Here is a 12,652-nt window from a genome sequence, read left to right on the forward strand (position 1 = left end):
TTTAACAAGCTCCATGGGGTTTGCTACAACTCCACTTTCTGTTTTTACAAAAAAGGCGTTCACTATAGTTCTTTTGAAACAGTGAACAAGGCACGAGAACATAGCTAACACAATAACAACTACAAGGAGAATCCACAACATTCCCTTAACCAAAGATGCAACCCATCCTGTTAATCCCCATTGCCCAAAAAGTTCATTGACCCAGTCTGGGATTCTCTCTACTTTCAAGTCCTTCATGAGATCTTTCAGTTTCTGGATGTTCACATGGATGGATTCCGAGCATGAAGAGAGGTTGAAGCAGCACATCCCTTCGAAGTCTTCACAGCCGTGTCCATGGGCAAGCAGCAGGAAGTCAATTGCTGCTCGATTTTGGAGAGAAGCCTGTCTTGTGGTTTCTTCTTCCTTTAAAAGATCGCTCAGGGCTGCAGATGTAGCGTTAGCTTGTTTACTGAGCCAGCACCCAAGGTGATTGATTTCACCGAGGGCTTTAGCTGCAGCTACCCATGGTAAGAATAGGGAGACAGCAATCTTTTTTGGTTTGTTCCAATCGTATAATTTGGGATCACAATTTTCATCAAATTCAGTGTAGGACCTTTTTTGGCGTTTTGATTGACTTTCTTTTTTCCAATTATGTAACAGGGTGATGTTTGTAGTGAGGGTAGAAAGTTTTCCAAGGGTACAGGGACCTCCCTGGACTTGGGAGGGGATCCCAGCCCATACTCTGTCACCACAGATGAGAAACGTTCCCTTGGGTAATACTTTGGGGTGGAGAGAAGACACAGAAATCACACGAGCCATGTAATTGCACTAATCATGAGAGTTATAGGCTTTGTTAATTGGTGATATATCCTTTCGCTATGTGTTTTTGTTCTGGTTAATTTCTGGCCAATTGTTTTTTGGACGTCTAAAGTAAAATTTGACACAATATGTGGCCTTGGAGGACCCCAACAGATCTAATTCTTGGGGTTCCTCTTGAGCATCTGGCAGAATTTTTGTCCACTCATCCCAAGTATCAGCCACATTGGGTCTCTTACCTGTTGTGCAGAGGAGCTCTGAGTTATAGACGGGCCAGTCATCTGCTACAAAGGGAATTCCTACCAGACATGTGGAAAGTGGGTTATCAATGCTTCCCATGGACAAGCACATGTTGTCCTGTTTTAATGTTTTTGCTAAGGTTACCCAAACATTATGGCTAGGCTGTGGGCTAATCCAGCCGAAGGCACGTGGTACGGTAAAGAACATCCAGGCAGCAGTGAGGACAGCACCAACGGAGATATTTTTCATCTTTGCACAGGGATAGGGCGTCTGATAGGGAATATAAGCAGAATTTGTTATCTTTATGATGGGAGGGTTTTCTCCCTTGTTTCTTTCTCTGTTCCCCTCCTCCCCCCCCTGTGATGGTGGTCACAGGGGTTTGCAGGTGAAGAGAGAGACGAGATTGTTGACTCCATGTTCAAAAGGCTTGATTTATTATTTTATGATATATATATATAACATTATAACTATACTAAAAAGAAAAAGAAAGGAAAAGGTTCCTCAGAAGCTTGCTAAGCTAAGAATAGAACAGAAAAGAATGATAAGAAAGGCAGCTCTCTCGGACTCTCTCTGATATAGCTCCGTCTTGATTGGCCATTAATTATAAACATCCAAGAGGAGCCAATCACAGGTGGACCTGTTGCATTCCACAGCAGCAGATAATAATTGTTTACATTTGTTGCTGAAACTTCTCAGCTTCAGCAGGAAAATCCTAAAGAAAAGATTTTCACAAAAAGACGTCTGCGACACCCCCCTTTTTTCTTTTAATTTCTAAACTACACTAAGGGAGGAGTGGGTAGAAGGTTAAGGGGTTTTAAAAGGTTAGGAAGAGGGAATAATAGGGTTTTTTGGGATACAAAAAAAAAAAAGGGTAACAACACATAATTCAGAGAACACTTTTGTGTCAAGGCTATCTATGGCTTGATGCAGCAGAATGATATTTAGGTTTCAATTTTGTCTGCTGTCTTGTGATGGGGGCAGTCTGTTCTTGTGTTTGTGGGTATTCGGCGATGTCTTCGTCTCCAGGCAGAGCTGGTTTGGTTTTGAGGTGGTCTTGTGTTTGACTCAGGAGAGTTCTTGTCCTCATTTGCAGGAGTAGTGTTTGCAGTGCCTAGGTATGGTTTTATGTTTTTTTCTGGGTACCGCCTTGGACCGGATGGTAGTAGCAGGCACGCATATACTTTACCCCAGGTAATCAACTGGTAAGGCCCAGAAATTGGGTGTGTTTCAGGGTCCTTCACGAGCACCGGTGGTTTCTCAGTGAGCTTTGCTTGGGTGGTATTTGCAAAGTGGCGAAGTATTTGGGGGTCAGGCTCTGATGCTGTACAGTTCAGGAAGTTGATGACATAGAGAGCCTTGCAAAGTCTTTCCACTGGAGGTATGATTCTCATGTCTCTGTTCTGTAGATTGAGGACTCTTTTGAGGGTTTGATGTGTCCTTTCCACGATGGATTGTCCTGTGGGGTTTGCAGGTATGCCGGTCTTGTGTGCTATTCCCCATTCATTGAAGAATTCCTTTAACTTGCGGGAGGTATAGGCAGGTCCATTATCTGTTTTAATCTCATTTGGTACTCCCAGGGCAGCAAAGGCGAGGAGAAAGTGTTTTATTGTGTGCAGGGTATTTTCTCCTGAATGTGATGATGCAAATACTGCTCCTGAAAACGTGTCAACCGATACGTGTACGTATTTTGACCTTCCAAAAGTTGCGAAGTGAGTTACATCTGTCTGCCACAGCTGGCAGCTATTCAGACCTCGGGGATTGACTCCCATCCCCATAGATGGTATCTGATAGTTCTGACAGTTCAGACACGTAGCAACAATAGCCTTTGCCTGATCCTTTGAGAGCTTAAACATTCTCATAAGGGCAGGTATATTTTGATGAAAAAACGCGTGTGACAACTTTGCCTGGGCAAAGATGTTAGGAACATTAGCAGTTTCTGCTGCCATTGCTAATGCATCCGCTTTTCTGTTGCCTTCTGCAACAAAACCTGGGAGGTCTGTATGTGACCTCACATGCATTATATGGTAAGGTTGCTTTCTGTGGGAGATTAGGTGTATTAATTTAGAGAGCAGTTGGTACAACTTTGGATTAGAAACCTCTTTGAGAAGAGCATGTTCTGCTCTCATAGATATCCCAGCAACATAAGATGAATCTGTGACCAGATTGAAAGGTTCATTTTTAAATTTTTCAAAGGCATGGACAACAGCTGCTAATTCTGCAATCTGTGGAGATCCCTCCACTATTTGTATTTCAGATTCCCAATTTTGTGTTTGGGGGTCTTTCCATGTAATCACTGACTTGTGGGAAGACCCTGAGCCATCTGTAAAGATGGCTAGAGCTTTGAGAGGTTTTCTACTTTGGATTAATTTTGGAATCAAATGGAAGGTTACATCAGGGTTAAAAAGTTTGTGTTTTGGGATCTTAACTGAAGTTTGGCCCATATAACTATCTAGGGCAAACTGGAGGCTTTCATTGTTCTGGAGCAAATCCTCAAAGTCTGTAAGGGTTATTGGCAAGTATATGCATGTGAACTCACAACCTGAAAGAGAGCAGAGGCGAGTCCTAGCCTTTTTTATTAAATGTGCTATGACCTCCTGGTAGGTGGTAAGTGTCTTTGTGGGCTGGCTACTTGTAAAGACCCATTCCAGTATCAACAAAGGGTCTCAAAGCTGGGAGTCCCATTGGAAAATCAGTCCATGGAATCGAGGTGCTTTTCCCAGGATGATGAACTGGAAAGGCAGGCTGGGCTCGAAGAGATGGGCTTTGTGTGAAGACAGGGCTTCCTGGACTTTAGTAATGGCACCTCTGGCTTCTGCTGTGAGAGTTCAGAGAGTCCAGGTCTTTAGGCCCATGAAGAAGATTGAACAGGGGAGCAAGGTCCTCTGTTGTGATTCCTAGCAGTGGACGTACCCAGTTGATGGATCCGCACAGGCTGTGTAAGTCCCTCAGGGTTTTTGGGTCGTCGTTTATGGTGAGCTGCTGGGGTACGATGGTCCTTTCCTGGATCTGGACTCCAAGGTAAGTCTATGGGTTGGTGTACTGTATTTTATCCTCATGAATCTCCATTCCTGACTTTTCTATGGTTTCAATAGTCTTTTTAACTGTTTTGTCCAAGTAAGCTTTATCTGAAGCACACACCAGGATATCATCCACATAGTGGTGGATGATAGCATCTGAAAATGATTTCCGAATGGGAGACAGGATGTGAGCCACGTACCACTGGCAAATAGTGGGGCTGTTTTTTAGTCCTTGAGGAAGATAACACCAATGATATCTTTTGAGCGGGGCCTCCTTGTTAAGAGAGGGAATGGAAAAAGCAAACCGTGGAGCATCCTCAGGGTGTAGAGGAATTCTGAAGAAACAGTCCTTAATGTCTATGATAGCAAGTGTCCAGTCTCTAGGCAGCATCGATGGGGAGGGCAGGCCAGGCTGGAGGGTGCCCATGTCCTTGATGACCTCGTTGATTCTGCGAAGGTCGTGGAGAAGCATCCACCTGTTTCTCCCAGCCTTTGGTAGAACCAAGACTGGAGAGTTCCAAGGGCTTTTGGACTCTACTATGTGGCCTTTTGCGAGCTGTTCTTCCACAAGGGTGTTTAGGGCGTGCAGCTTGGCTTTAGAGAGGGGCCACTGTTTGATCCAGATCGGCTTGTGGCGTTTCCAGGTGAGACGAGGTGTATCTGGCAGTGCACGTGCTTCAGTGGCCCCAATTAGAAATCCTGAGTGGGAATATGTAGGGAAGCTCCCCACTGGGATAGAACATCTCTGCCCCAAAGGGTGATGGGGGCCCTTACCACGAATGGGCGGATGGTTGCCAGCTTGCCTTCAGGCCCTTCCACGAGGATGTTGTTCTTGCTTCTCATGGATACTGTAGCTCCACCAATCCCGGAAATCATGCCTGCAACAGGTTGTAGATCCCAGTGTGCTGGCCATTCTGAGCGGGCGATGATGGTCATGTCAGCACCGGTGTAGAGCATCCCTGGTAGGTGGGTCTTCTCCCCTTTGCAGGTAAGGCCGCACTCGATGGTAGGCTTGGATGGTCCCACAACTTGTGCCCACATAGCTGTAGGGTTAAGAGGAATCTGTTCCCTGTGATTCTTTGGGAGTAAGAAGGCTTGTGCTATTGGAGTTCCCTTTGAAAGAAAAAATGGTAAGTCTATGCAGTATACCTGGACAAGGATCTCTTGTCCTGGATGCACTGTCAGCACTTCTGGAACAACGAAAATTTCCTTTGGGCTATTAAGAGAGTCACCTATAATTAAAATGTCTGAAGGACCACCTTTTGGCCCATATTTGCCTGTGGGAACACGGTGAACATTCTCATTATTAAAGTCAATGGACAAAGCAGTTACCAATTGGCGGCGGGTTCCCATCTGTATCGCCCCGTGTGTTGGGTCCTCTTCTTGTGGTCCAGAACCTCCTGGGATGGTGCATGGTTGGGTCTGGGTGGCCTTTGATTTGTTGTCAGCGCCCGGGGCTCCACCGGGCTGTGCAAGGCGTTTCCCAGACGCTGCTGGTAACACGGCTGATTCTGGGGTCTTTGATAATTGTTACAGTGGTATTGGGGAGGTGATCTCTCTGGGCAGTCCTTTATGTAATGTCCAAGATCCCCACAGTGATAGCATTTAGCTTGGTCTTTAGAAGCTATTACTGCATATGCCCCAGAAACTCCTTCAGCAATACCCTTAGCAACTGCTTGGGCCACTGTATTTTCAGTGCACATGTGACGTGTACAGCATTCCAGCATTTGCTCTATGGTAGGGTCTGTATCCACGGGTAGAGACCTCAGAATGGCTTTGCATTGTTCATTTGAGTTACTCAAGGCAAGTTTACATAAGAGTTCCTTCTTTGCCTCTGTGCTCTCTATCTGTTTCTCCAGAGCATCTCTAAGTCTGTCCACAAATTTGATAAAACTTTGATCTGTCCCTTGTTTAATAGTAGAAAAATGCATTGTTGGCATTGACTCATCATGCATGAGAAGTAAAGAGGTTTTTGCTGCAAGTGCCACATCTTGCAGTGCCTCTTTATTTAAAGTTTCCAATTGGTCTGCTGGTTTCTGTAAATCACCAAAAAAACCAAATCAGCTATGGATTTCCAAAAACCGCAGTTAACAAGTGAAAACACGCAGACCTTTAGCCCTGCACTACGCAGCTGCTTGTACTGCTTTTAAAAGTGCCGCCAGCAGCAGCACAGAATCAGAACTCGCCACGCCGTGCCGGGGGATAGACAGAGCCCCCCCGCCCGCGCGGCAAACCCGAAACCGGAGCTGCCTTGCGCTGCGCCGAAAAAGCCCCCTCCGCGCCTAGTGGGTTTTTTTCCCTGCTTTCTCCTTTTCCAGCAGGCTGTTTGCAATCTACTGCAGAGATGGCACAGATAGTTCAAACCAAGTTGTTTCAGGCACCAGAAGCAGCAGGGATTTTATGCTGTGCTGCTTCATGGGCATTCATTCCTGCATTCTTCTGTAGCTCACACTGCACAGTTCCATTGCTTCCAGTGCAACAGTTCCTTTAGCTATGTTATGTGGACAAACTTATAAATAGTCCAAGATAAACTGAATAGGAGATAATTCTGGAGCCAATATGCCCTTGTCACTCACCAGTGCATGATCCTAAAGGGTCCATCCATGATTCTAAACTCCATCTGTGATCATGGCAATACAGTGTGTGACTGCAGTTCACTTCTTGGACATACTAATGACAGTAAATTATGCAGAATTTAGGCCACCTAATACTTAAGATCTGCTGTCCTTTCCTACAAGATCTTAGCATGCAAAGAAGGTTGTTCAGGTATGCCAGCAATTACTTTTGTGTCCTGAGATTGCTTCATTAGACAACCTGTTTTGTGTGTAGGCCTAAAAATTCTCTGCAGATGCTTGATGATTACAGTGGAAGTTTGGGGATGCAGCAATATAGCACAAAATAACATGCCTTCAGAAGAGCACTTAGTACTATGCATTTTCCCCTGGTTTTAGCACATTTACTGTATTACTTTCTCAGTTACTTTTCTCTCTGCAATTCCATAATGATTTTCACATGTCAATGAATTTAATTCTTCGTAAAAGCAACTCCTCTGGACTTAAAAGTATTCTAATAGCAATGGTGAGTAGTTGCTGATCCTATTCACATCTTACCATTTATTTTCTTTCTAGTATGTCTGGAAGTTTTTAGTCTGTGAAGGCAAAAAAGCATTTGATTCATTTTATGTGACTTTATATTTAATATTCAATTTTATTTCTCCTCTTGCACAGCCTTCTCTCTTTTTTACGAACCTTAGTGTTACCTAGTTTCTAGCATGCATATGTATGTCCTTATTCAATACCTGTCATTCTAGTTTCCCACCTTATTTTCTCACTTTTAATATATCTACAGAAGCACACATATCCTGTGTCAGTTTTCTCTTTTTCCTGTGACATTTTTCAGTTACTGATGGCTGTTAATAATCCTTCTATACACTCAGACTTCAGCAAAAGTAATGATACAAGCTTGTAACAGAAGACGGACATGAGACAAACACAGGATTCACCTCATAAAATAAAACCCAAACTCATCATATATACACACTCACATCCTCAAAATATCACTTAGGCTCTTCAATCTCTCCAGATGTATTCTGTAAGAGCAGTTATTATTGTCACAAAATAGTACCACATGCACTATAAATTAATGTTACTGAAATTCTGAAGTAGGCAGTTGGCACAAAAATGTCTTATCTTTCCAGTAGAATACATTTTGGTATCACACTCTGCCTGATTTCCCATTCCTGGGACAAATTGCTCAAGGCCTTCATGCACCATAAAAATTTTAAACTGATATTCCTTCCAAACCATCTATTATCTGACTGTTATTAAGTATCTGTTACCTGCCTTGTGTGCTCAGAAATAATAAAGTACAGGGAAATAGGAGCACTCATCTTGGTGCAAATCCAAGTGAAAGTAATGGACCTCTCACTAGTCCTAAACACATTCATACTCTTAACTCTAGTAACCCTCTCCACCCCCATACTATTCCCCCTTCTATCCAGCAACCTCAAAAATACCCCCAGCACAATCATAAACACAGTCAAAACTTCCTTTCTAATCAGCCTAATCCAAATAACAATTTAGATCTACTCCGGAACAGAAAGCCTCACCTCCTTCTGGGAATGAAAGTTCATCATAACCTTCAAAATCCCCATCAGCCTAAAAATAGACTTCTACTCTCTTATCTTCTTCCCCATTGCACTGTTTGTATCATGATCCATCCTACAATTCGCAACATGATATATAGCCTCAGATCCTTACATTACAAAATTTTTCACTTAGCTACTATTCTTCCTAATCGCTATGCTCATCCTAATCATCGCCAACAACCTATTTGTCCTATTCATTGTCTGAGAAGGAGTCGGAATCATATCCTTCCTACTAATCAGCTGATGACACGGTCGGGCAGAAGCCAACACTGCCGCCCTCCAAGCCATACTTTACAACCGAATTGGAGACGTCGGACTTATCCTCTGCATAGCATGACTGGCCTCCTCCACAAACACCTGAGAAATCCAACAACTTCCCACCCCCTCCCAAACCCCCACACTACCCCTACTAGGCCTCATCCTAGCCACAACTGGAAAATCCGCTCAATTCGGCCTCCACCCATGACTCCCAGCTGCAATAGAAGGGCCAACTCCCATATGTGTAAAAATGATCTCAAACATTTCTGGCAGGTTAAGACATGGAGTGCACAGGGCATGACCCTGTGTTATGGTTATATGGCAGCAGTGTCAGCAGGAGATGCACATCAAGAAGATCTGCTGGTATTTGCATCCTTGAACATGAGCTTGGCACCAAGTGTTTTGTGCTTGGCTCACTGGTGAATGGAGGAGGCTGAAGCAGTGACAGAAGGAAACCTGCACTGCCCAGCCAGCTGCCACACCTGGCACAGAGCTCAGCTCAAACAGATCTGCAGCCTTTGGCCTCTCTCTCATTCCCTATCCCTCAGATTTAGATCTCTCAAAATAAATGGTTTTCGTTTAAAAAGAAGTGAGAATTTGCACTGAAGACTTGTGAGAGATGAGCATCAGAACAAGAAAAACAAAAAAGGAGATGGAGTTTTTTTCAGGTTTCTTGTGCTTCACAGGCTAGAGACCTCCCACTCATACCTGAGAATATTTTCACCATAAGAAATTGACAGAGCTTCTGTCTTTTTCCATAAGATGCCACTTTACTGTAAGCTGGCTTTTCCTAAAGCCTCTGGTGCCACATAACTACAGAAAAAACTACCTGCCATACCCCTACTATCACACTAAAGTGCAACACAATGTTATTTCAAACTGATGGATGATTTCAAAATCACAACTTCAGGAATTAGCCTTGGTCACTGCACATCACAAAGGGAAAAAAATGCAAGATATGCTTTAGAAATTATCACTATTATTTCTATTCTTACTTTTCCAGTCAAACCATAGAATTCAAAGAGGAAATCTCTTCCCCATTTCTCTGTCTTCCTCAAAGAGTATCTGAAGATGAAGCACATCTTATTTATGGGTTCCAGTATCTAGGCTGCCCTCTGAAAACTACAAATTCTCAGAATTGGAGAGAAAGTTCAATAGGAGGGCATTAAGGGTTCAAATATCAAGAGCTGAATCACAAAGGACTCTCTATCACCTGGGGGTCTAAAAATATTTTTTTTGACTTGACAATTCTCTTTCTCTCTTAGTAAGGAGGTGAGATAGTTTCTGCAGAACACTTTGAAGCAATGGCAACAGGATTCAGCATGCAGAGGCCTAGGAAAAACAAACCTTTTCTTGCAATGGTACAATTTCATAGTGATTGGGCAAAAAGACAGGACTTTCTTGAAGTTTTGGTTAAAATTCATGTCAGAGTTACATTATTAAAAACATACTGGGGCAGTCTGGAAAAAAAATACAGGCATAACAGTTATTTTTTGCTTTTTGTTTTGTACTGAGTTGTTGCAGACATCTTTTATGAAAATCCTTTTCTTAGGATTTTTTCCTGCTGAGAAGCTGAGAAGCTACAGCAACAAAATGTAAACAATGGTTATCTGCTGCTGTGGAATGCATCAGGTGTGTCTGTGATTGGCCCATCTTGAATGTTTACAATTAATGGCCAACCACAGACCAGATAGCTTGGACTCTCTGTCTGAGCAACAGACCTTTGTTATTCATTCCATTCTATTCTTAGCTAGCCTTCTGAGATGAACCTTTTCCTTCTATTTCTTTTTAGTATAGTTATAATGTAATATATATATATATCATAAAATAATAAATCAAGCCTTCTGAACATGGAGTCAACATTTTCGTCTCTTCCCTCATCCAAGAACCCCTGTGACCACTGTCACACTGAGTAAATATTCTATTTAATAAGCTGCTTTCAAAAGGTGCTGTAAAAAAAGAGGTTGATACACCAATATCTTGAGAAATACAAGCAAGCAACATTTACAACAGTAACAAGCCCCCAGAATTGTTGTTCCAGAGAGGAAATATCCAGTACGTTTTAACTTTATGTTCAAACAAGAAGTTCATTTTAGACAGTCTTAGCCTAAAAGGCATACTCTTATTTATAATTTAATGAAAACTATTAAAATATGTTCTGTGGTTTACTATGCAATGTAGCCTGTGGTACTTTTAAAAGTTAGTCAAGGGTTGGCGTGATGAGTTTTTTGGGGAGAGAGGTTTGTTTTGTTTATTTGTTTGTTTTCTTAAATATTATTGTCTAAATGCATGTTTTTCTGACTAATTTACCAACCAGGAGAGAAAGCTGTATCATTCACATATTTGTGTTTCACTAAAATAAAATTATTTCAAGATAACTGCAGAAACAAGAAGGAAGCCATCTAGATGACAGTGGCAGAAATGTAGACACTAACAGTGGTTATGCAGCTGGAGCTGTTTCTACAGATCTTGCACTGATACTGGTCCTCAATAGACTACATAGATGATATTAAAAGAAAAGGAGAAACAGAAACCTTTCTGTCAGAGGAAGTCAGTCTACCATTTTATGAGACAGACCTTTCCTATCAATATTCATAGGTATAGAATACATTGCATAAAATCAATTACATACTCATAAAAATCTAGCCCATTGTCAGTTACCAGATTCTCCTCAAGCAGAAAGCGCTGTTTATGAGAGCTCAGCCATCCTGGAAACTTTCAGTATTACTGGTTTTAGGTTTTAGTTATGAGGTGCTTGTAAGCAAGGCATTAGAAGCTACTCCTGATTTCAGAAAAACTTCAGTGTTTCCCCCTGCTCAAAGCACAAATAGTCATTCACTCAGAGCAACACACATTCCTCTGGGTAAACCAAGGCCAAATTATACTCCTGGGATATTGCCCACTGATATCTCAAATGTACCATGTGTTTATCTGTCATGTTGTCACACACCTTCTTTATGGCATTAGCTTTAAGGTGAACACTGCACAACAGACCCTTCAGTGCACCAAAACCAGTCTTTCTCAACAGTCAGTTATAGTCCTACAGAAATGCCCACAGCCACTCTTCCTGCAGAGAAAGTCAGACTAAATAAATGAAGACAAACCAGTCCCACAAGAAAAGAAGGAGCCTTGCTCTAGTAAACAAAATCTTAAACTTTTGTATTCTTTAATCTCTATCTGCTAGAGATTAGGTAGCAGATGGAGATTAAGGAATACAAAAGTTAAAGATTTTGTTTTCATCATACAAAAAATGCCTTTAAAATCTCAGCTCATTCCATCACCTTTAGTCTACTCTATATAGCTGACATTTTGGAGGATTTTCCACAGCAATGTTCTAAACAAGGGCAGGGAATCACAGAAATTTCCTTCAGTTTTTTAAATACCAGTTGATTCTAAATAGAAAGTCTCAAGATCAGCTTCTGTCTTGAGGGAATAACAGCCTCTGTGTATTCATGAAAGAAGCATGCTTTGCTGTCTCCTGTTGACAAGTCACTTGCATGCAAGCATTATGATTTTTCTCTCAGTCTCTTCCTTTGTCAAGTTCCAATTTCCTGTTACAATCTGGAATGATTACATTTTGCCCCATGTGAGTTTATAAACACATTGTAAACAGGTGAAACAAATCAGTTAGGATGATTAAAGGCTTCCAGCTGGGTCTCCAAATGGGCATTTGTAGGATCCAATTTTGAGCATCATTTTGTTTTAATAACACCTTGTGTATTTTTGCCACAATTTTCTAAATGATATGTTAAAGACTAAAGGTCTTCCTGGCTGTATTGGCCAGTCTATGCTATTTTACAAAAAGACAAATTAGGTTTATTTTTTATCTTTTCTATTGTTGGGACCATAATACACAAACTTCTCAAGCTTTTATAGTATTTAGCAGCTATTTGGCTCATGTTACTTGAAAACTGTAAAAGAGATACATGATTATGCTGCTATTAAAACTACTGGCTTAAAGAGTTTATCAACATTATTCAAAAGAAGACTGTCTATATTTTTGTTTCAGAGAAAACAGATTTTCTTGATTTGGTGAACCCAAGACACAAGAAAAGAAGAGTCTAAATTGTAGACTATAGACAAACAGAGCAGTTCAGAAGGGAACTGGATCTGTTCTGACCCCAGCAGCTACGAAAAGAGTGCAGCAGCAAGTACACCATGATGCACCAGCCATTGTATCATGAAGCCTGAGTGA

At 41.9% G+C, this 12,652-nt stretch overlaps 1 protein-coding gene across 1 annotated transcript in view; it reads left to right on the forward strand.

The window, feature by feature from the left end:
- The first annotated feature begins 6,798 nt into the window (after positions 1-6,798).
- Positions 6,799-12,652, forward strand: part of LOC118701484 (neuromedin-K receptor-like) — a 65,200-nt gene continuing 59,346 nt past the window's right edge. Inside the window, 1 exon segment of the mRNA XM_054517769.1 lies at positions 6,799-6,818. Coding sequence (XP_054373744.1) covers positions 6,799-6,818 — 20 coding nt within the window.

The sequence above is a fragment of the Molothrus ater genome, chromosome W (assembly GCF_012460135.2).
Source record: "Molothrus ater isolate BHLD 08-10-18 breed brown headed cowbird chromosome W, BPBGC_Mater_1.1, whole genome shotgun sequence".
Taxonomy (NCBI): domain Eukaryota; kingdom Metazoa; phylum Chordata; class Aves; order Passeriformes; family Icteridae; genus Molothrus; species Molothrus ater.